Source organism: Camelus bactrianus, chromosome 13 (genome assembly GCF_048773025.1).
Source record: "Camelus bactrianus isolate YW-2024 breed Bactrian camel chromosome 13, ASM4877302v1, whole genome shotgun sequence".
Taxonomy (NCBI): Eukaryota; Metazoa; Chordata; class Mammalia; order Artiodactyla; family Camelidae; genus Camelus; species Camelus bactrianus.
Window position 1 is genome coordinate 73,988,354 of NC_133551.1, and position 24,857 is coordinate 74,013,210.

The 24,857-nt window shown below is 41.0% G+C and overlaps 1 protein-coding gene across 3 annotated transcripts in view; it reads left to right on the forward strand.

Annotated features, from left to right (window-relative positions):
• RERE (arginine-glutamic acid dipeptide repeats) overlaps window positions 1-24,857 on the forward strand; it is a 366,200-nt gene that overhangs the window by 202,509 nt on the left and 138,834 nt on the right. For all 3 annotated transcript variants that reach the window (XM_074377496.1, XM_074377499.1, XM_074377498.1), the window contains 3 exons: window positions 8,285-8,390; window positions 9,834-9,930; window positions 17,931-18,035. In XM_074377496.1, coding sequence (XP_074233597.1) covers window positions 8,285-8,390; window positions 9,834-9,930; window positions 17,931-18,035 — 308 coding nt within the window. The remainder of the gene's footprint in view (window positions 1-8,284; window positions 8,391-9,833; window positions 9,931-17,930; window positions 18,036-24,857) is intronic.

The following is a 24,857-nucleotide window of genomic DNA, read 5'->3' on the forward strand; positions in this document are numbered from 1 at the left end:
AGCGTATTGCAGACATGTTAAATAAACTTTGTGGTATTTGGGCCTGATTTTTTTTTTTTTAAGAAATTCAGTAGACTGTTTAATTCCATTTAGTAGAGGTTAAGAGCAGTTTGGCAGTTTCTTACGGTGCTGCCTACAAACAGCTATTTTCTCTTCCTTTATGAGGAAAGTCTTTTGGGCCAAATAGAAAATTTGTGGTTATGGATTTATCTGGTATAATCATAATTGCTGGAATGAATAGTGGCTTTTAGAAAGGGATTTATTTTGGGAATCCAGGTATAGGGTCTTAATTTCTCTGTGAGATTTCATCTTCCTAGCTTGACCCTTCAGCCTGAATTTTGGGACCTTTTAAATCCGGAATCTGACATTCAGTATTTTTGTCAGTATGATGTACATCAGTGTGATTCGTGTGGGAAATTACAGGAATGTTCTTTGGTTTGTTATGTCTGTCCCCGTGTGCTAAGTCCCCCTTTAAAGTGCTGCTTATCTTTCTGTATGTGACATAAACTGGTTTTCAGCTTAAGAGGACAGGGACAGCAGAGGCTGCCTAGTGACCCTGCCTCCTATCTTATGAGGCCAAGAAGTAGGAATTTTCCCGGGGCTTTACCTGTTCTCAGCTTTGGTCTCCCCACTGCAAATACAGGAATTCACTGTCTGAAAATTTCACTGTTCATGCATAATGTAATTGTCGATAGAAATTGCCTCACAGTAAGTTTTGACTCCATAGTTAGCAGTTTGTATTCATGCACCTTTTGGGTCCTACCAAAATAGTGATTGATTTTTGTCCAGATTGAAGTGTAAGAATAATTAACCGGAACACGGAAGTTTGGTTAATAAGCAAGACATCACTAAGAAGCAGTGATTTTGAAATTTATTTCTGATCATTGGAGACTGTTTCAGCACTTACTTAGTTGCATCATCTTTCTGGGGATTTGTATGTAACCAGTTGTTTACACATCTTGGTTGTAAACACTGTAAAAAGTCATCTGCTTGGCCAGAGTTCCACGTTCTTGCTTCACCATCTGATACCAGGTGATTCAAATCCTCTTACAAAGGCCCGGATGCTGATGCAACCTCTTGAAAACAGTCTTTTGGATTGAGCGCCACAAGTTTGGAAAACAAGCCTGCAACAACTTTGGTTCTAGTGCCTAATGGCAATAAGCAGTTTACTCAAATAGATATGGTTTGTTTCTGTGTTCCTTTTAACTATTTTTACCCATTTCATTTATTGTGCTAGTTCTGAGCAGACCCCTGTGTAGTTCAGGTTCTGTCCATTTACGGACGCCAAGACATGGCCACTGTTGTAGTCAGGGTTCTCCGCAGAAGTGGAACCGAGAGGAGAGACATACATATATACACCATCCGAATTATCTCGTGATGTTATAGAGGTTGAGAAGCCCCATAATTCTGCTGTCTGCCCGCTGGTGAGCCAGGAAGGCAGGTGGAATAATTAGGCCCAAGTCGAAGGCCTGAGAACCAGGGGAGCCAGTGGTGTAACTCCCAGTCTGAGGCCGAAGGCCCGACAGCCAGGAGGGCTGCTGATACAAGTCCCAGAGTGCAAAGGCCCAAGAGTCAAGAGCCCTGATGTCTGATGACAGGAAAAGATGAACGGCTCAAGAAAAGAGAGAGAATTTCTCTTCCTTATCCTTTTTGTTCCATTTGGGCCCCCAACAGATTGGATGCTGCGTGCCCACACTGGGGAGGGCCAATCTCTTTACTTAGTCTACTGAATCAAATTCTAATCTCTGCCAGAAACACCACACGGGCACACCCAGAAATAACGTTTTACCAGCTGTCTGGGCATCTCTTAGCACAGTGAAGTTGATACGTAAAATTACCATCACACTGCTAAACAGGTTTCTGTGTTACAAACTCAAGTGTTGTGGTCCCCACAAGGGAGATGTGGTATAATCATGGTTCTTTCACAGGTCAGTTCAGTCACCATTGGGCAGTGGATGCTTCTGAGAAAGTTGGAAGAAGGGCATTTGAGGACAAAGCAAGAGTGGATGCTCTGTTTACTCAATGGCAGGAGAAGTGTACCCGCCTTACTCCACCCTCTGAAATAAAAGGAAACGTTTAGTTCATGTCTCAGTACATTAGGGAGATTTGTACTTGATAGTGAGATTATTTGTAGGAAATACTCAACGCCCTTTCTTCTCTGAGAACAAGACTCTGAGGTCTGTGTTTCCGCCTTTCCTCTAACCTTCTGGTACCCATGTCAGAGCAGAGCTCTGAGATGGTGGACCTTGATGGCCTGAGCCCTGATGGCACTTAACATTTTCCTGTAACTCTTTCATGGCACTTGGAGCCGCAGTGGCTGTAACACTGTTTAGATCTAGATGTATAGAAAATGTTCCATCCCGAGTGTCTTATGTGAGGAGTAGAGTGGTGGCTTGAAATGATATTATAAGATGTTTCCTACCCAATGTTTTACACACAAAGTTGAGTAATGATGATCCTCTGACTGGTACAGAAAGCTTATCTTTAGGTTGGTTCCCCTGTGCATATGCCTGGAGTTACATTAGGCCTTTGAGGAATAGTAATCTTAGACCTCTTTGTCCCTGCGCCCCTCCCCCAAAGTCAGGAATGATTGGAGCCACTAAGACTGTGTACCCAAAGTCTTCCTGAGGGCGATCTTCCCCACAGGCACCGCCCTGTGGGTGGTGGTGGCTCCACAGGGCTGGAACACCGCCTCCCGCCAGCCACGCAGCACACTGGAAGGGGGGCTGCTCTGTTTCTGCTAGGCCGTTGCCCCCGCCTCTGCAGACTTAGCGTCCTTGTTCCCAATTCAGAGTTTGTGTAGACATTTCTGAATTACACAGCAAACCTGTAGTACTCATAGAGCTCAACCTTGTCATCACCGTTTTGTGGAGGTGCCTGGAAAGTTTCTTCAAAAGGAATCTTAAGCCATACTGTATACAAATGTTAGCTATTTCTCTTTCCCAAATTTCTGGAGAAACCTGATTGGCTATTTTGGCTTTATAAAACAAGAATTTTGGTCTGATTTCACCTGACTCTGAATCTAGATCTTCTTTTGTTTGAAATATGAGCTCCCAGGAACTAGCAGTTAAGAACTTGAAGGAAGTTGCTCTGTTACCTCTAGTAGATTATTTGGATTTCGCAAAAATTGTTCAATTGGCGATACCCATCTTCATATCCTAGTTAGGTTGTCTTTGGCCTTGATCCTCTGTCACATTTGATAACAGTGGGGGACTAGAATGATGTGTTTGGAGGGCTTTGGGAGCCCTGGTACCTGCCAATCCCTGGTAGGTGATTGATGGGGGGCAAAGAAGGTCCTTCCTCTGTAACGCAGATGAGTATAAAATTATTGTCCCCATTCTGGTTTGGAATAAAGAATGTTGAAAGGGGAGTCTCTGCACTTGTCAAATTGGTCATTTATTAACTCCTACCCTTCTTCTCAGCCCTGCTATCCTCCACACCGCTGCATTTCTTTTATTTTTCTATGTTGTGTAAAAAGGTTTTCCCAGAGGATGATGTTAAGATTGGTCCTAGGAAGGACACACTTGGCTATTTAGATCAATGAAAGTAACCATATTAATAATCATGGAAGATCCCTAGGAAGGGAAATTTACCTTGGCTCTTGTGCATTTGTATTTGGGATGGTCAGGTTGTGTGCTGCTGGTAAAATGAGCCAGTGTCCCTTCAGTAGCAACCTCCTGTTTGCCTTTCTGGTCTCTACTGCCTACCTTACCCCCTAGTCTGCTTTTGCCAGTTACCTTATTCTGAATGTTTAATTTCAGATCTGACTTTTTAATTCATTAATTCTCAACCTATTGCCTGACATGCAGAGATCTAGAACTCCTCCCTGTTCTGCTCCTAAACAACTCCCATTAAACTGTCTTTTTTCTAAACCCAGGTGGGGATGGGTTTTGTCCTCTATTAAACTCTGTATTTCCTTCAATTTACGTACATCCCTAATTTAACCCAGAATCAGCTCCTCTCTTTAAAGAGTCTGTGCAAGCTTACTGTGAGCAGGTTGGACGCGCTGCTGTTTGGTGGCTTCCTCCCAACGCTGGCACATCCACCACCTGTAATCAATCATTCTCTAAAGAAAAAATGGTGGGAAATTACTTGCTTCCCAGTGGGCTCATCTCTATATTCAGAAATATACCCCAGGATACCTTCACATAGGAAACTTTGCACCATTTCCTTCTTCACTCAGCATTGTGTTTAAAATGTGTCATTTAAAACCACTTTGACCTTTACGCATCTTCCAGTTATGTCACCTGTCAGCAATGAGGCAAATTTGTTAGAAATACCTGTATGCTTCTTGAATTGCTGCAAAAATGAAGAAACTGTCACCCTGATTTGCTACTTGATTTGTTTTTGTATTGCTATTACTAGCATAATTTTGGATCTGAGAAAAGCCAAATTTATAACCAACCTCTCAACTATAGCTTGACTTCTTTCTTCATCTGTAAAACAGAGATAGTAATATCCAGCATTTGTTGAGAGCCAGTCCGGTCTATATTCATCTGTTTAATCCTCACAGCCGAGTGAAATGTAGACTGTTCATTTTTCCTTTTTATGTGTACAAGAGGATTAAGGCTGGGAGGAAGTAATTGGCCGAAGTCACGCAACATAGTTGCAAAGCCATCAAACCCAGGTGGTTTGGGTTGAATTTGATGGTCTCTAAGTCCACTTCTGCCTTTAATTTTCTGTGATTTTGAGTAGAGGCCTTTGGCTAGTGAAAAGTGCAAGGAAGAAGAAGATGGCCCGTGGTAGACATCCGAGCAGTGCCGTGTGTCTGAGATGGCTTTGGGAGCACGTCCTGGGAAGGGGGTGCTCTCCCCCCTTTTGCTGTTCCTCAGCTCACAGCAGTCAGCTTCGTGGAAGATGACATTTTAATTTGTAGATCTTCTTTAGGATGATGATGTTAGCTAACACCATTGTGCGATACAGAGAAAACAAGAGGGTTCTCTCCTAATTCCATTTTATCTATTAAGTTTCATCTGGGGGAGAAATATAAACATAAGCATATAGGATGGAACCATCTTCACCAGTCAGGTGGCAAGGTGACTCCACTAAAGTCACCCCCAGTTACTAGTAATTGCAGACACTACCAGGGTCCTAGATTACATAATTTAGTGCCCTCTGAAACAACACAGTGCCTCCCTTTGTAGATGATTAATCTTTAACTAAATTGCTGGCCTGTTTAAGAAGATTGTGACTTTTACAGCTGCTTAAATTTGTTCGGAACTTCTGTTTACTTTGAGCCTGCCTACCTTTGTGGTGTTGTCTGTGAAATTCAGAATCTGGAAGCTTTTTTAACACAATACCGCCACTCCATGGTTGTTAGGTAGTATTGCATTAGGAAATCCAGTAGGCTTTCAACTCCCCCTTGTAAAGGCTGATAATTGGAGTCATAAATCTAGGTACAAACAAACCAGAGTGGTAATTTTGTGTGGGTGGAATCATTAGATGTGCCTGGGTCAAAAGGTAGCACACAGATTATACCTCAAAGGTCACCAGAATCACTGGCTTGGTTCTGAAAAATGTGATTGCCAGTTCTGGTAACTTTAAAAGGTTATTTCTTGCGCCCTTCAGGTTTCCGCATGTATTAGACATGCTGCAGAAATACTTAAAGTATGAATTTTCAAACAGCTGTTGCTAGGACTGCTGGTAGATCTGAGTTCCTTTGTGCTCTGTTGAGTAATTCATTACTCTGAGTGTTGAGTCATCCTTCAGCAGCCCAGTGACTAGAAATCACTCATCTTTTGAAGGAAACCATATTCTGGAGGAGACATAACTCCTACAATTAATTCTCAGCAAAGTTGTTGAAATTTTCTGTGAGTCACTGGTTACAGTCACCTACTATCACAGGAGACAGTACTCCTGGGCACCTGCTCAGTTCCAGATGCGTTTCCATCTTTGTAATTCTTTCATGAGCCCTTTACGTAGGTTTCAATATTCCTATTTTACAGTGAGGACAGACTCAGAGGATCTTAGAAATGTGCCCAGGGTGGTGTGACTGGGAAGTGATGGAGCTGGGATGTGAACCTTGATGGACTTTCCTGTGTTCTTATCTGTAGTTCACGTTCCCAGCCCGGTAATGCTGGAACCAGGTTTTAGTCTTACTGTTCTGGTTTAGCAGTCCTTAAAAAGGAAACTGTTAGGCCATTGGTTTTCATCTGGAGGTATTTTGTCCCTGAAGGGAATATTTGGCAATGTTTGAAGATATTTTGGGTTATCGCAATGAGGGAGGGGTTGCCGCTGGCAATTAGTGGTTGGAGGCCAGGGTTGCTGTTAAACATCTAACAGTGCACTGGATAGCACCCCCCCCCCCCGACTTACCTGGACCAAAAGTCAGTAGTTTTTAGGTTGAGAACCCTGTGCTGGACAGTGTGTCACTTACGTGGGTTGGTCCCTGGATCGTCCCCTCCTTCCCACGATGGGTGCCTCTGTCTGGCCTTGCTCTCCAGCATCCTGCCTGGGAAGGAGGCCGTAGCTTCCTAGCTGCTCTCCCTCGTCCTGGTGTTTTGTACCTCACTGCTTGTGGCTTTGGTCAGCGGTGGAGCTAGAAGGCCCATTTTCTCAGAGAGTTAGAAGCCCACGAACGGCCGGACTGTAGCCAGGATTCAGGTTCTTCTCAGTGTCACGCAGAGTGTTCTCCTGTGCTGAGTGCAGATGGACCCCGTGCACGTCTCATGTATATCTAGTGCTTTCTTTGTGTTTGTGTCTTTTTCAGGTCTCCTCCTTTGCCTAGAAAAGAATCCATTGAAACACTTCCCATTTTTCCCCAGGTCGGATGGCACTCCCTCAGTAATCCCTTGCTGGAAGTAATTGCACCTGTCTGTAAACTCCTGCACGTAACATGTATTCTTTTTATGTGGCCTACTTACTTGTTCTCTTTTTCCCGCCTGCCGTATGAACCTGTATAGAATATAAAAGTGCAAGACGGGTAAAACCTAAAAAGCGCCCGTTGTGGAGGATTATTCTCTGCACACGGCCTGGTTTACTCGCACTAGTGACGACGCCCTACATCTGTGGGCTTGTCTGCTGGGCACAGGCAGTTGCAGAGGAAGCGTCTTCGTGTTTGTGACAGTCGCTGTGGAATAGCGCTTCTTCACACGTGAGTTCAGTCCAGGCTTTTGGTGGTGGTTTTCTTTCCGGTCCGTTAAATGGCTTAAATATTTTTGCCAGGGTATTTTTGAACCCTCTGGTCTTTCAGTGGAGACTTTATATATACCTCTCGTTAAAGAATAAAGTGTCTTACTTCATTAGAGAAGGCTCCTTTGACATACTTTAGGATTTGACCACCTACTGTATTATACATGAGGTGTTCCTCGAATTTTAGCTCTCATTCATTTCTGACCCACTGACTTGTGGTGAAAAGGTAGGGCCTGCTAAGAGGACTGGTACTGCGCTCACCTTGGGAAGTCTCGTCTGGTTCTCACCTGGGCTGGAAAAGTGCTTCATGAGGCCACAGGAAGCCTTAGTGTTCTGCCATGTCTCCATGTTTCACGGCCAGGTGCAGAGAGATGATCTACCTTAAGCTGTAGCCTCACAGCCTTCAAATGGAAATTTGATCCTTTATTCTTCGGGTGAACTAGGAACAAAGTTAACTTGGAAGGATAACGTGGTTGAGTGTCCCACAAGCATTTACGGGACCCTGATCAACATAGAACTCTTCATTATTAACAAATATTTATGTACGAGGTGTTCTTTTCCTGGGAAGTTTGAAGATAAATAAGACAGGGTCCTTGCTCCATGGACTCAAAAGTGCCTCCCTCACCACCCATAGTGTACGTATCAGTTTGCCATACAGCAGTAAGTGCAGACACAGTGGCAGGAGTGGAGGGACTGGCAGCCCTTGGAAAGATGGCTCTGTGCCAGGCTTTGCTGGGTGAGTTCGTTCTGACTTACTGCCCTTACTGGCCTTGACGGTGTGCTGACAGTTTATATTTACCAAAATAATTAAAAGTTAAGATACAAGAAGAGTGTATTTCTGTAGTGCTACGTAGTTAATGCTAAGCTAAAAAATATATAATATTGAATGAATTAATCAAACTGGGGAGATTACAGATTCAGGTTTAGTCTCCTTTGTTTCAAGGATAAGCTCAGAGGGGTTTTATGCCTGGGATTTTTCAAAAAATGAAATTTGACCTAACAATTGACGTATGGATTGTTGTGGTCCTGGTGATGGTGTGTGTCTCCCTCTCTGCCTGTCCACCTGTTTCCAGGGGCTTTTGATCATGGGTATGGTATGCACCTGTGGGCACTCGAAATCCTGTTCCTAATGCTGTTAGATTTTCCTTTTCAGAGTAAGAGGGACCATCTACTCATGAACGTCAAATGGTACTACCGTCAGTCTGAAGTTCCAGATTCTGTGTATCAGCATTTGGTTCAGGATCGACATAATGAAAATGGTAAATATGTCTTTCTGGTTTGATTCTTACACTTTCTTAGCTTGGAGCAAAGTTCTTTCTTAAAAACATTCATTAAATGGAAATAACCGCTAGGAAAAATTTTCCCTAAAAAGCTTTTTATAAATAAAAACAGTATTGGAATGTTTTCTTTTTATAAGGGCTCTTTCATTATTTTTGCCTTAAAAAAGAAACAACCTGATCATGTGCTGAGAGCATCTTCCCCTTATACTTGGAGTAGAGATAGTTCTTTGGAAATGACAGTAACTCCATTTTTTATTTCCTTTTTCTCACCTAATGTTGAAGTAATGATACTTAAAGCCCTCTAGGATTGGATTTTCTTTCTTTTTTTCCTTTTCAATAATCTGTATTGTTGAACTTCTCTGTATTCAGGGTTGTGAACACTTCAGTTATCAAAGCAAAACTTTCCTGATATTTTGGAATTCACATTTGAATATAAGAAATGTGAATGAGCTAGAATGAGGTCGAGCATATTTTAAGAAAAAAATCAATAAAAAGGAGCCATTATACATCTAAACAAATGTAATACAGATTTTATGTATGTATCTCATGTGTCAATACAATTATTGAGTAGAAACTGCAATGCCAGAAGGAGAAAAAAAATAAAAAGATGCTCTGAACTACCTTCCTGTTGTTCGGAAAGTCAATACTGAATTCCAAAATATTCGGGAAATACGCTCGACCTCATTCTAGCTCATTCACATTTGTTGCCCATAAATTATATGAGTTAGAGGTTGTCACTCCCCACTTTCAGATGAGGAAATTGAGGCTTAGAGATGCTAAGGGAGTTGATAAAGCTGCATGTCTTCTGAGTGGAGACTGGGGCAGGGGTCCAGTTGTGTCTGGCCCTGATGCCTGTCCCTTCCCACCCTCTCACACTGCTTTGGTTGACAGGTTTTGAGTCAACAAATCAGCAGTAAAAACATTTTTGATGAATAATGTTCTTATATATTTTACTTTTTTTTTCTTTTTTGAAACTTAAAATTTCTGTTAAAGCCATTAAATTGTGGGTTCTTATTTTAAAGAAGTAGCTTAGTTATTCTTTCAATGGAAACAGTGTGATTTCTCTTTGTCCCAGCTGGGATATTTAACAGTAAAATATAAGATGCACAGGTTCACTAAAAATGTTAGTAGTTAAAAGTTGCTAAAATGCGATGGCTGTTTCTTCTCTTTTTCCTTCGATTTTCGTTTTGTTCTTAAAGCAGACTGGCTAAAGGGTAAAAACACATCCAGGAGGGCACTTTGCTCCTGTGTATTATTCCTGTGTGTTATTGCTCTTCTCTGTTTTGCTGACCAGGCCTGGCTATTTATTGTGCATTCTATAATGGGAGGTGAACCTGAAAGAAAAATTTTGTAAAATTTTCCTAGTTGTTTTGGAAAGCTCAATTTTAATATACTCTTAATTTTTTTTTTTTTTGTGGACAGACTCTGGAAGAGAACTTGTCATAACAGACCCAGTCATCAAGAACCGAGAGCTCTTCATTTCTGATTACGTTGACACTTACCATGCTGCTGCCCTTAGGTGAGTGCCGCAGGTGTGCGGTCCTTCCTGAGGAGGAGAGGTCGTGGAGCGCGGGAGGCAGAGGGTCCGAGCTACCCTGGTCTCTTCTGATAATCACCCCGCCAGGCAAACCACCCCCGGGCCGCAGCAGCCACCCTCCGGGGTTGACTCTGTGGCTGTTAGGATCTTGGGTGTTCCCTCCATCTCCACGAATCTGTGTGTGGTGGGGAACACAATTTTTTTTTTTTCTGTTTTGTTTTTCTCTTATGCCCTTTCTGTAGTTTTACATCTTATTTCCTTGAAAATTGGTTGCTGGGTTATTTAGGGTGAGGTGTTAGGATGGTCTGCCAATGATTTCCTAAAGATTGAGTCACTGCCACTAGAAACGACAGATAAAGAAATGGATGAAACAAATGTGGCAGCAGGTAATTACATGAGAATCTAGGCAGCGTTTATTGGAATTTTCATTGACCTATTCTCTTAAATTTCTGTGTGTATAAAAAATTTCCTACTGAAAAGCTTGAGGGTAAGGAAAATATATTGAAGATTTTATTCTTAGGTTAACATTGCCACCAGTCTTAATGTCAGGTAATAATGCCAAAAAGTGACCAGGAGCCCCTGCTTTGCACTGTCTGGTATTTTTTTTGTCCCTCTCAAGAAAAAGATACTTGTTTGTTCTGCTATATTTTGTATGTAAGTGGAAGACTCTGGGCTTCTTAAGTGGTAAAGGGAGTAAGACAGGTAGTTTTCTTACACCTTTTCCCCCGCTGGGAGTAACAAAATGGTGAAAGAGCTACTTTCTTTGTTAAAGAATATGCTTTAGAAATAGTCATGGGGGTTTGATGACTTTTAGCTTAACTACAATGAGGTACAGTTATTTCTCTGTTCCTTTGCTCAGATGGTATTCAGTAAAGCCATCTGGAGTCTCTTGTGCAAAGCTACATAGCTCAATCCAGTTACTTCAAGGCAAATTAGTAGCAACTTTTGGAGGGGGTTAGGTTTGTTTGTTTGTTTGTTTGCTTTCATTTAACATATGCTGGGGATCGAACCCATGACCTCGTGCATGCTAGGCATTTGCTCTACCACTGAGCTATATACCCTCCCCACCGGCAACTTTTAATATAGGGAGGATTTTGGCAAACTTTGGTTCAGATAGTCTTTCATATGGTATCTGTTGAACTACTCAGCTCAGCCATTGTGGCGCAGAAGCCATAGGCAACATGTAAATAAATGAGGTAACTCTGTGCCAATAGAACTTTATTTGTGGACACTGAAATTTGAATCTCATTTAATTTCCACATGTCAGGAGATGTGACTCTTCTTTTGATTTTTTTTTTTTTTTTAGCCATTTAAAAATGTGAAAGCCATTAGTTCTCAGGCTGTACAAGAACAGGTGGGCCAGATTTGGCTTGCAGACCATAGTTTGCCAACCCACTAAGGAGTGTATGTGGATAGATCTGGCTTCTTCCAGGACTTTAGATAAATATAGAGAATTCCTGTGGTGTTTTGTAAACTTCTTCCAGAATTCCCTCGAGCTTTCCATGTCTTCTCGGCGGTGGCTTTCCAGTCTGATACGTGCTTGCTGGACAAAGCGGAAGGCAAGCTAATGGGAGGTTGGGTAGATGGTGGAACCATTACACTTTTGGCTAAGTCAAGTGGCTTGATCCTGCGATTGTTTCTTCTCCTGCTTTGCATACTTCCCCCTCCTCTTTCCGTCTCATTTCATTGATCGAGGGGAATGATTTTAAGCAATTTAGACTCCAAGTTAAAACAAGTGAATACGTGAGATCTGTATCTCTGGTTATTCAATGTGCTTTCTTACATTTGCTTAAAATTAATATATTTGAATATTTATCAGACTATTTAGATTTGTGGAGTCATTTTATACTATTTTAGCATTTTTAGAAGAACCAGTTGTCCCAGATAATTCTAGCTGGACCTAGGTGAATTTACTTTAACTAGGTTCACAATCAAGTATGTTCTGGAAATTTGTGTGATTGTATAGGTCACTACCTGTTTCCCGGCCACCAAAGAGCTGAAGTGCTAGAGTGGCCATTCCTTACCTTCTTTTCACTGTGCGTGGGACTAGAACCCATTTTGATTAGTTTTCCCTCTTGTGTTATTTCTTTAAAGTGACCATAAAGTCATTTTATAAAGCAGTCATCTTAAATTTGATCTTATAAACTTCAAACAGAGCCTCTCTTATGTGACTTGACATGTGGGCTGTTTTTCAGAGACACCAGATGACAGTGGTCACATAGTTACTGAACGATCTGGCCTGGTGGCTGCTCAGTCAAGTACCTGTGGGTGTGCTGACAGTTGCCTGCATCTGGAGCTCACCTGTGCGGTTCTCACTGTTGCTTGGGAACCTCGCCGGTTCTCCATGGCACAGTGCTCCCTGCACGGTCATCTCTGGTGAAAGCAGGCTTGAATAGCAGTGCCCCTGGGAGTCTCTGTTTCTTCCTTTTCTCTTCACTAAAGCTAGATTACTTTTAAAGTATGGGGTGGGAGATTAGACTTTTATTTTTCTTACAACTTTCCTTCACCATTTATCCAAAGAAAGGGTTTTTTTTTTTCTCCACAGATATAAAGTAGTATTGCCAAAAATAAATTCAGTTTTGAAAGAGGACAGATAAAATAGTCCATAGGCACATGAAAGAGGATCAAATGAATGTAATGAAAATAACATGGAGGACAAAGAAAGAAAGAAACAGACTAATGGTGCTTAGGGCTTAGCCCCGTTCTTCTTGGAGATCAAAGTGCTCCGTTGTGTGGACTCCCTGGGCTCACAGCAGCTCTGTGAGGGCCCTTGCCATTCCATTCACTCAGGAGGAAACTGATGTGTAACTTTCTCTTTCAAGCTGGTGCTTGGGTTGGGTTATAAAGGAGAGAGAGCTTGGTCCTTTAGCCATCCCGAATCAGAAGGAAAACAAAGTCCTCGGCAGCCTCTCTGTGTAGATTGAGATTGTAGCATGTCCCTACCCAGAGTACGTTCACTCCCAGAAGAGGCAGTGTAGAATCCGTGCTGAGGTCCAGCAGTACCGCTTTGCCACTGTTTGCATTCTTGCCTTGGCTGTCTCTCATTCCTACCTTTCAAGGTAAGTTTCTACAGCTGTTCATTTTCTTTTCTTTGTTACATTTATCAATAACCATATAGCAATACTAAGTTAGTTATCTTGAGTAGAGTCTTTCTGAGTTCTCCTTATTCCTAGAGAAGTATTTTTGGTTGACACTGGTATAACAGAAAAGGTTCCAGATTGAAATCAGAAGACGCCAGTTTGACTCCTGCCACATTGTTTTATGACCAAGGTCAAGTTTGTTAACTTTTGTGCCATCTCTTTGACAGACTTTTAAAAAGTCACATGACTAAGTGACAGAACCCTGAACTGGCTCTATACCAGTAAGATAAGGGGCGTGAAGAAGCCTCTTGCAGAGTATCTCACACTCAGGAGCATGAGTGGTGCTTATGCCCATTGAAGTGGAATTGGATTCTTAAAGGCATAAAAGGAGGAAATGAAAAAGCGAAATTAAGTATAATTACGTGTTGAGTTACTGATGGTACAGTTACTCAGCATCTGTTTATTTCTCGGTGGCCTCTGGGTTGGGCTGACTGTGCACTCAGATTGCTTTAGGCACGGGGAGGGGGGGTTGTTTAGCACAGGGAGCCATTCCAGATGCTCTGGGAATGAGCAGATTGGCTTTATTAAGCTAAATAAAAATTGTAGCTTGCATTTGTTTGCTGTGTTAGTTTTTTCACCGTAAGGATCACATTTCATTGATGATCAATGATCTGGAGAGAGTGCTTTGTGATTGACTATGAACACATGACCTGGGCAACATTTTCAGGTTTACTGTGCACTTGTAACAGTGAATTCTCAAGTATTGATTGTGGAGGGCTGGCAGGAGATCATAACTGTCTCATCAGCTTGAGGACTGTTTTCCAACCTTATGATTATCTGCTTCCTATTGGGGAAAAAAAAATATCCTAAGGTAGGTCAGGTCATTAAGCTATCATCTTACCTAGGAATTCATATTAATAGGAATATGTTGTAGAGTGAATCTTCTGGAAGCCCAGGGGCCAAGAAACCCTCAGCTAGGTCTGTAGGGCTTTTTATTGCCCTCTTTCCATCCTGAATCAGTTTCTCTCTTTACTTTGTAATGGTGCTAGAATCATGTATGTATAGTGATTGAAACAGATGAATTACATCTTTGTGCAGTTGCCCCGCCATTCCTTAGAATTCACAAAGTTCCTGTAGCTCCTGCAAGTTCCCTGGGGGCTGTCATGCAGCCTCGGAGTGCTTAGTTTTGCATCTTTCATTATCCTGGCTTTAATCCACTGTTCTTTTTATATATGAAATAACTTTGACCTGTGGCATTTATATTGTTTTGTCTATACATGTGTATTACTTGATTAGACACCATAACTTGTCACTTATTTATTTATTCAGTCATCATTTGAGACATTATTGAGCTGCTAGTATTGGAAGGGCTCTGTAGGTGCTGGGAACACCTGAGGAGCATTCTCTCTGCCCTTGACTATGTCACAGTCTTTTAGAAATTCTTTTATTTGGAGCTACTTTTGGAAACATAGAAAAGTTGTTAAGTACTGAGTTTCCACGTATCCCTCTCCCAATCTTTGTTGGTGGTAGCATCTTACGTAACTACAATGCAGTTATCAGAACCAAGAAATAGCATGAGAGCAGCAGCATTGAACTGAAGACCCTATTTGAATTTCATGGACACCTTCCTTCGTTGGTCTGCTAGAAACGAAATACCATGGACTGGGTGGCTTATAAACGACAGAAATTTCTTAGGGCTTTGGAGCCTGGAAGTCCAAGATCAGGGTGGCAGCATTTTTGAGTTCTGGTGAGGGCCCTCTTCGTGGTGCAGACTGCTGGCTTCTCCGTGTGTCCTCACATGGCCCAAGCAGAGAGGACATTGCCAGCTCAGCACCACCAGATTGCCCCCTAACCCCCTTATCTGTGACTTCTCTCCTTAGTCCTGAAGAACTCAATTCTTATTGTTCAAAATACATTTGCTTATTTTTATTCAATTCTGCAATACATGTAACTTAGTTTCAGAAATTGTAACCCATGTGCCTGTAAGAAGCACATTCACTGACTACATTGTTGTCTTTAGTCATACATGGTATGCAGGCAATATCGTGTTTTCCTAGCTCCTTAAGTGTGCTTGTGTTATTCATTTGTTAGACTTTGCATTCCATTTTTGGTTCCTCTTGGTTGATTTGGACTGTTTGTTTACTTTGTGGGTAAGGGAGGGTTGTGGGCTGTTGCTGTGGTCTTGAGGGTCAGAGCTGTAACAACGCTGTAGTCCTCACCCTGCTGCTGTGTTCCCGGCCCCCACTTCTTTCCCCCTCCTTCTACCTTCCTGCTGTAGATGACTGATCACTTACTTCTTAGTTTATCCTCCTTGCATTTTCTTTTCACAAATGAGCAAATACGTATCTGTTTTCTTATAACTTCTTTTCTTTTGTGAAGGGTAGCATACTATCAACATTCTTGCACTTTGCTTTTTCTATGGAGCAGCATGTTCTGGAAATTGCTCCTTGTCAGTTCATAGAGCTCATTCTCCTTCACAGCTGCGTAAACTCCATTGCGTGTATGCACCTTGGTTTACTCATCTGCTCTCTGGTGTATGGGCATTTAGGCTGTTTCCAGGGTGTTTCAATTATGAATGATGCTGCGGTGAATATCAGCAATTGTATTGCCCTTCCTAGGGAACATTCTGGCATCGTTCTTGGTTGTCACAATGATGTGCGTGCGGGTGCTCTGGGTGGAGGCCTGCCATGCTCCTACATGCAGGACAGTGCCGCCAGCAGAGGATTGCTCAGTGTGAGATGTCAGGAGTGCTGAGATTGAGGACCCTGTCTTACACGTACCTGATTTCCCATGCCTGTGTTTAGAGCTGTGGGTTGGTAGGGTTTCTATATGTTTCATCTATTAATTACTCAAGTTTATGGGTAAACTTAAATTTGAGTAATGAGAATAATGAAGAAGAATCACTTTCCTTTAGTAATGAACACTGATGGAAATAACCTACTTCACGTAACGCTGAATAGTATACGGAGTTCCGTGGATTTCTTATTTGATCTTAATATTTTTATGAGATAGGCATAATAGGTTTATGTATACCTATTTAACTGACAGGGGCATAGCTGTTTCTTGTAGGCTTCAGGACTAAACCGTTTCAGATAGATGGGTGGTTAGTTGCAGGGTGAGTGCACTGTCCATCTAGACCAGTTATCTTGCCTGCTTTTTCTTTCCCAGAAGCTCATTTTAGTCCCAGTTAAATACAAGAGGGACTGGTCCTGGGCCTGGGAAGTTGATACCTAATCCACATTTTCCTTTACTTGTATCTTGTTACTGACAAAACAGTGTGCCCAATAGAACTTTCCGTGATGATGGAAGTAGTATATAAATCTGTGCTGTTTGATATAGTGGCCACTAGCTGCGTGTGGCTATTTATATTTACATCAATTAAGATTAAATAAAATTTAAAGTTCCACTCTCTTCAGTTGTACCAGCCACATTTCAAGCGCTCACTAACCCTGCATTATCGTCTGACCAGTAGTGCCCAAGGGGCTTCGAGAAATCAGTAGTATTTCTGTTTAATTTTAAAAATGGAGATTGAACTCATCTTACCTTCTGCCCACGCCTGAGGCTTTGGTCACAGATGACTTAAGCCCTGCGGGAAGGGAGGACGTTGCTTTTTAATTTGGTAGGAAGTGAACGAATGTCCATCACCATGTTGACACCCCTTAGTTTCTTTCACTGACGCCTTAGCCATGAGCTGGTGTGTATGTTGTTAACGTGCCGACTCCTGGAGTCTTTGTGGGAAAGGACTGCCTGTTCAGCAGTGGGTGGTCACACCCCTGGAAGCATCCTGCCTGTGCCGTGCTGTGTCTTTGATCCTCCGGGTCCGTTTACTCTGATCGCAGCTTTGGGCTTCCCCTTGACAGCTGCCTTCTGTGACTGCTGAGGGAGTTGAAATTCTTAAGACCTCCCTGCTTTCTTGGGAACTCTCTCACCTCTCCTGTGTATGTGTGTCTGTGTAGTGGGAAGGTGGGCCCTACTGTGTGGGATGATGTTTCTGACATTTACGTTTGGTGCGTGGAAACACTGCTTAAGGAGTTCTGTGGTGGTGTAGAGTTTTCAGCTGTACTGTGGGTTAGCTTTTTTGTTAGTAGATGAACCTGAAGGCCTTATTTCTCTTTATTGCAATATTTCCATGGGAAACTGTTCCAACTTACAGTCGTTTAATGTTACCTGAAAATTTGGGAAGAGTGTGTTTGTAGTCAGTATCTTTTTTTTTTTTTTTTTTTAAATTGGAGGTACTGGTGATTAAACTCAGGACCTTGTACATGCTAAGCATGTGTTCTTTCTTGGGGGGAGCTATTATCCCCCTCCCCGGGAAAGGTGTGTTTTTATGTAAAACCCATCTATATGTTTAAAAAGTTAAAATTTCTCTAGATTTTAATCTCTAAGACAGTTTATTTCTTGCATGCTTATGGAGAAGGAAAGTATTTAACAGTTACTCATTCTACTTACAAGGTAACAGGAAGAAAAGGTCCATTTTGTTTTGATGATTTACAAAGGTGGATTTTTTGGGTAAAGTAATATAACTGAGGTTTAAAATTTTCCCATCGTTTCTAATTTCATATCCTTTCATCACAATCCTGCCCTCAATTTATCTTTGGTTTAGTTAATTTTATTCTAAGACTAAAATGCTGAGCTAAAAGCAATTAGGTTGTAGGCTGTAAAGTTGTAGGTCGTTGAAGCAATCATGGAACAAAAAATACTATGTTGGACATTTTCTTGCTTTGGGGGAACACCCGTTGTTTTGACTAGGTAAGTACAGTTAGTAGCTCTCCTCTGTGTGTTCGCAGACTGCGTGCTCATGGGCTTAGGTGCGTCTCCCGCCGCCCCTCCTCTTCTGGAGTATTTTGGTTTGCAAAGCAGTTGAGGGTATTGCTAACATTTTTTTTGTCTGTTTATTTTCAGAGGGAAGTGTAACATCTCCCATTTTTCTGACATATTTGCTGCTAGAGAGTTTAAAGCCCGAGTGGATTCATTTTTCTACATATTAGGCTACAATCCTGAGACGAGGTAAGTAAGACACTTGGGCCCCCTCAGCGAGGACTTCTGCTTTTCTCGTGTATGTGTCTGTGTGCGTGCACTTCTGGGCAGGTACTGTTAAGATGAGAGAAAAGACACGAAAAGTCCTTTAGTAGACCCCTTTGGAAGATGTTAGAACTGGTGTCTACAGCAGCTTATTGTTTGCTCTTTTTTGTTGTTGTTAAGAAAAGGAAAAGTAAGAAAATTTGGGTTTAGAGAGGGCAAGATAAAGACATATATTTTGTTGATCTGTGTTTTGAACTTACTTATCATGAATTGGGACACCATTACCCTCATGCACATTCAGTCAAGACTTCCATGATACCTTACTGAAAAGGCCATTACAGAAAGTTTATTGATTAGTAATTTGTTCACTTAATAAAATCCCAGGAACACTCACTGAAATATCTCTGGTAAGACTACTGGTGTGAGATGGACACATCCAGTTCTCAACCGTCTTGGTAAGATCTGTGTAACAGGTGGAATCATTATTTTTTAAATGAAAAGCAATAGAGTCAAAATAATTTAACAAAGACTTTTTTATGTCTGTAATAGACTGTAGTTAGTCCTTGGAAGAACTTCTGTAAGAGTACATGCATTCATGCTTATCCTGTATTAATCATGCAACTACAGGTAAGGATTTTAAAAAAACAAAGAATATTATTTAGGTGATCAAGTAGTCTCTGCTCAGAACAGTCAAGACATAGTCTACACATACAAGGATTTAGAAAGAGAGAAAAGATGCTCAGCTCAGGGAAGTTAGTGGAAGAACTCAAGTATAATTGCAAGATGAGTAGTTTCGGGAAAACATCTCCCTGGAGGATACTGAGAAATTATATGTAAAATTTGGAATGTTGCTGTTCAGGTAGTCAACTTGGGGTCATTAAAAGGTGGCACATTATCTGTCATGGCTGCAAGAGGCTGCATACAGCTCTTTCGGGGCGTGTACCCTAGTGACTTTCTCCATATATACACTGGACAGCAACTATTGGGTCGTAGTGTAACGGTCACCTTTTTTGCTTATCTTTTTTTCTGTAGAAAACAGTGAATTTGAGCTCTTTTCATTTCAAAGCATGCCCTATTCTAATGGCAGAGAGGCTGATCAGTGATAATATTTCAAAAGCGTATTATATTAGGAAATGTTTATTTTATGTATCCAGTCATTAACTGCTTGGTCATAGCTTCCTGCTGCCCAAGTGAAGTGTGAAACACTTGAACTTGGATGTCTGTCTAGATATACAGTAGTCCGTTACTCCTCTGATGCCATGTGTATTTCACTATCTGATAGGTAGCTGCCATATTGCACAAGTTAGACTGTATTAGAGAATTGACCCAATAGCTTTTGTGTTTTAAATGTGTAGCTCTTGGGTTCATAACAGCTAATCAAATTTATTTTTCATTAGGTTTGGTTATGCACCTGTTTTTGCCAATTGCTTATTTAAAGTGATACGTAACTGTGTAAGCTAGAAACTCACACATGTTCTTCGCTCATTTTTTATTGTCTGTTGCTGGCAGTCATTCAGGGTGATATTCCCATCAGTTTTGTCTTAAAATGTGGGTTGGATATGCAGTGGAAGGTTTTATTTATCTCGCCTGAAAAAGCAACACAAATGTGTGCCTGTGGCAGTGCGCTTATAGGATCTGCATCCTGAGTCTCCCTTTAGTGCTTTGACCTTCCTGTTCCCGCTGGCTCATGTCTATGCCTGTGCTCCCCATGTCCAGCTTGTGCTGAATATGGTGTAAGTGCTTAAAGGTTGTTGGATGAGTTGAAGTGAGCAGATATTTGAATGTCTACTTACAGATAGTAAGTCTGTGGCAGGTCTCAAACTTCTCACAAAGTCAATGTGAAAACTTGCAGCAGGGGAGCCAGCGTGGCTTAACAGCGCGAGCTCACTGCTTCACCCTCAACGTCAGTTTCTAACTTTGAGGTTCCCACAGCTGCTCAAATTACCAAAAGTGTGTATGTGATTTAACAGAGTATAGAAAACTGTGTTTTCTCCACCTGGCTTACGCACAGCCCAATCCCTAGAGTGCTCAGGGTGCACTCCCTCAGAGAATTCACCTGTTTCTGTCTTTGCTTCGGTTTTGTGAGGGACGGGGCTGTGTGGTGAGCTGGTTTCTGGTGTAGGTCTCCCTTGTTTGGATGAGCAAGACTAGCATGTAATTGTGGCTGCGTGGTGCTGTGTGCTCATTCCTGGTGCCCTGAATCATTTGGGGAGGCAATGTCAGTGTTCTAACAGCCCTGTGAAGTAGTGCCTGGATCAGTAGGACCCCTGGAAGTTAGGGTGGTGATTCTGTGACTCCAAACTTGATGACTTCTCCTCCCCTTAAGTAGTGTGAGAACTCTGGGTGAGCAGTTAAAGCTGAAGTTCAGGATGGAATTGTGTATTTCTCACAGCAAATTTTCTGATAGTAGTAAAAAAATTGATTTATCTTGTTTGCCATAATTTATTTAGCATCTTAAGCTGCAACTGAAAGTTTGTTTTTCCCCCCTAAGTTTGTCATAGATCCTTTTTAAACCCTAGTGTTTAGCTACTTTTCCCCCCAACCTAGTTATTATATTTCTGAATATTATATCTTATCAGGGGCCTGGTTGTCCAGAACGTTTTGGTTTTGATAGTATTACCTTATTGAACACATGCTTGATAGTGGGAAACAGACTTTTCTGTATTCTTTGGTTCATTGCCTTTAAATTTGGCAAGGGTGGATTTCTTGTAATTGGCTAGAATTGATTCGGTATTATAAGGTATACATTTATATTTCATTAATTATTTTTTTCTACTTAGAGTACTATTAATATAATAAAGCACCCACTATAATATAGATTCATAATCTTTTATTTTCAATTCTGAAATCTGAAAGCTTTGAGGATCAAAAACTCTTTATGCTAAGTTGGGTGCTAAAACTCATTTGACCCTGAGGTCAAACTTGATCTGAACTGGTGTGTGGCTTTTTAATTCTTTATTCAGTTCACTTGATGCGAATTTGCACAACTTCCACTACAGAAGTACCAGTGTGACAGAACAGAGGTTATTCCTCAGACACTGCTGGGGCCTTGCATAGTATGTGACGTATTCACTGCAGTGCCTTTCTGAATCCACAAGTTCTGAATTCTTGAAATCCTCTGATCCTAAGGACCTTTGCTAAGGGATTGTGACACTGCATTCTTGGTAAGCCATGACATTTAAGGAACAAAACTTGGGCAAAAAATGTGGGAGTAGATGTTTCTAGCTTCAGGTAGGATGAGAGGCTGGCAAATGAGAGAGAACTTTGAACCTTTGGTAACTGGCTTTGCTTTTGGAGTTTGTTTTGACATTTCTGCACTCAGGGAGTGTTCCCTTTTGCTCAGTAGATTAGAGGCACTCCAAATTTACTTCTGCAGTCAGCATTCCCTGAAACATAATGTCATTATATTCTCATTTTGTTCGGAGCGTCTGATCCAAAATCTGGTTAGAAACTTAAAGTCAGTGAATTTCAGCTCAGAGGTCCTAATACATAAAGTCAGTTAGACCTTATATATATTTAACCAAAACACCAGCATCCTTGGTTAAACTAAAGTAGGTTGGTCCTAGCTTATAAAAAGGGATGAGTGTAGGGACCTTGTTACATCCAGCCTTTTACTCTCCTTAGTTGCTTTTTTATTTGTCTGGTACCTCATGGCCATTAATTTGAGTGCTTGATCCTTTTGTTAAGACCAAAAACCTGGAAAGATCTCTCCTCCTCTTCCTCGGACCCAGGCAACCTGGATTCCAATTCTGTGCTCCCACTTCATCTTTCTGTCCATGGGTGAAGCTTATATTTCCCAGACTCTGTTTCCACTTCAATAAAATGAGGCTAACGAAAGCTACCCATTGGGTAGGTTTTGTAAACTGTCATTTTTTTTGTTGCTTCTTTGGAATTGCAAAAATAATTATAATTTTCCTTTGAAGAAAAAGTTGAAAAATATCAAAGTTTTTTTTTTTTTTTTTTTTTTTGAACCCTGTAAAATGTGAAATCCAAAAGCAGAACATGAGCTGCTTCCTAAGATGTCTGGATTCTACCAGGTAGACCGTAACCCGTCTGGTTGATTTGCTAACATACGGAAGTTTGAGCACTGGAGATTCTTGACTTTGTTTGGAGTATTAATTATAAAATTCTTTGAAAATATACAGCTGCTCAAAATGTAGGGTAAATTTTTCACTGACCGTAATGAAACTGACCCAATAATTATAAAAAACAAGTGGTATTGCTGTGAAATAATACATGTCTCCAGTCAATATTTTATTGAAAAATTGAGAACCAAAATTGAAAAAAATATTTGTTGAGAAAGAGATTTGGGCATTTTATAGCAAACAGACCTGTCCTCTGTATAGCACGGAGGGTTTGTTGAAATTCTGTTGTTCGTTCTTTCACCTCAGCAAGTTCAGCCTATTGGCCAGTGCCTTTTTTATCGTACTTTGACCTTTTCTGAGTTTGTGCCTTTCGTTTCTTAGAAAAGTTCTGCTTACCTTTCTGCCTCAGGCCAGTGAGTTAGGAGGGGAAGGAAATGATGGCGAATGGAGTCCCAGTAAGAACAAAAGATGGCATAGTGGCCATTTGAGAGGAGGTGCCTTTCTTGGTTTATTTATTTAATTTTTTTTTAGCAGAGATACTGGAGAGTGAACCCAAGACCTCATGGATGCTGAGTACACACTCTGCCAGTGAGCTATACCCTCCCCACGAGATGTCTTTACTTTTAAATAATTAAGCATGAATTTTCCCAGGAACCAGTCTGTTTCCCCTTGCTAAATAAGAGTTTCTTAGGTCCCTAAAGTGCATTCAGGGATAGTGAAGAGAATGTATTATTTAAAATGTAGCATTCTGTGTATCTGTGTCACTGAGCCGTCCCGCTCTCTAATACTGGCTTATGCAAGTGTCAGAGGTCTCTTCAGAGGCTTGGTCTGCAGCATGAAACGTGATTATGTTCTTGGTTCTTTGCTTCTTGAATGTGAGTCTTCTCTTGGTAATAGCTGCTCTTCTGTCTAACCCAGGAGAGGACGTCCCCGGTCATGGGATCACCTGTAACCTCCTGTGCCCTCTCTGCTTTTCTTCTTCCAAGAAAAGGAGGGCTTTTTAAAAAACAATATTGAGGTTTAAGCATTACTATTATTATACTTAGTAGCAATCACAAACTGAGGCCCTTGCAAGGATTTATATTTAATCTCTCCCATGACCGTGGCAATGTTATGTTACTAATAATAGCTATAGTTAGTGAGGACTGTGCACCTGGCACTGCTCTGAGTGTTTAACTTTCATGGTTCATGTTATTTTATTTTGTTTTGAAACAATATCAACCTTACAGAACAGTCGCAAGCACAGTAGAAGACCTTTGCTTAACTGAACTGTTTGAAAGTATGTTGTCAGCAAGAGGCTGTATTATTGTATATTTCCCATGAATAAAAACATTCTCTTACATAGCCACAATGCAGCCCTCAAAATCAGAAAATTCACAAGGGACTATTACTGCTCTGGAATGTTCAGACCCCATTCAAGTTTTATAGCAAAGGGAACCCAGTTCAGCATTATGGATTTAGTTGGCATATCTGTTTAGGCTCCTTCAATCTGAAACAGTCTCTTAGTCTTACCTTCACTTCATGACCTTGGTACTTTGGAAGATTATAAGCTAATTATTTTGTAGACTTTCCCTCAGTTTGTATTTATTTTGTTTATCGTTAGATTTAGGTCATGTATCTTTGACGGGGACAATACAAAAGTCGTGTGTTCTTTTTATACATCCTATCAAGTGCTACACAATTCTAGTTTGTCCCATTGCTGGTAATGTTCATTTTGATTTGTTGAATAAGGTGGTGTCTGCCAGTCTTTGGAATTGTGCAAGTTCTCTGTTTCCTTTTATAGTTGACGACTGCTTTGTAGGAGGTTGCTTTGAGACCGTATAGATATCCTCTTCCTCATCAAACTTTGAATTATTCATTCATTTATATCAGGATGGCTTGATGGCTGCTTGTTTTATTCAGTCGTTTGTAGTCTGTTACTATCATTCATCTGGGTCAGATTGTCCCAGATTTTGGAGAATGCTATTTAGGAACCCAGATCTGGTGTTAGGTGTGTGTGTTACTTTGTATCCCTGCTCTCAGGCTTGGGGAAAGGACGGAGGGAGACAATGTGCACTTTTAGCTTGTATTTCATTGTGTGTGTGTGTGTGTGTGTCCCCATGAGTTCATACCAGATTTTCTCTGTATGTGTGTGTCTATGTATGTATCCATGAATTCATACCAGATTTTCTAATTCTAATCCAATATCACAAGTTTCCTGCTAGTTTTTTCCCTTTTTCTTTATTTGTGATTCTCATCTTTAACAGTGGAAAAGGATCTGTAAAAAAGAATATATATGTAGCTGAATCACTTTGCTCTATACCTGAAACTAACACAACATTGCAAATAAACTTAATTGAAATCAATTTTTTAAAATTACTTAAAAATTATTTTTTAAAAATGTGGAAAACCGTATCTCATTGTCTGTAATATTTTTACTTAGAATTTCTTGTCACAGCTCTGCTCTCTCCCACACATGGGTGGGTTTTGACATCTTGAGCTGTATTTTTAGTAGGTTTATCATATGATACTCCTTAGTGTTACCTCAAGGAATCAAATTTTGTAATGTCATCTGTCAAGGTGTGTGGGAGAATAGCTGCTACTACCATGTAGTGGGTGCTGACTTTGCACTAGATCGTTTAATTTTTTAAATATGTTTTTGTTTTGTTTTTTAGGTCTTTTGTTGGGGGAGTTGATTAGGTTTATTTATTCATTTTTTCATGGAGGTACTGGGGATCGAACC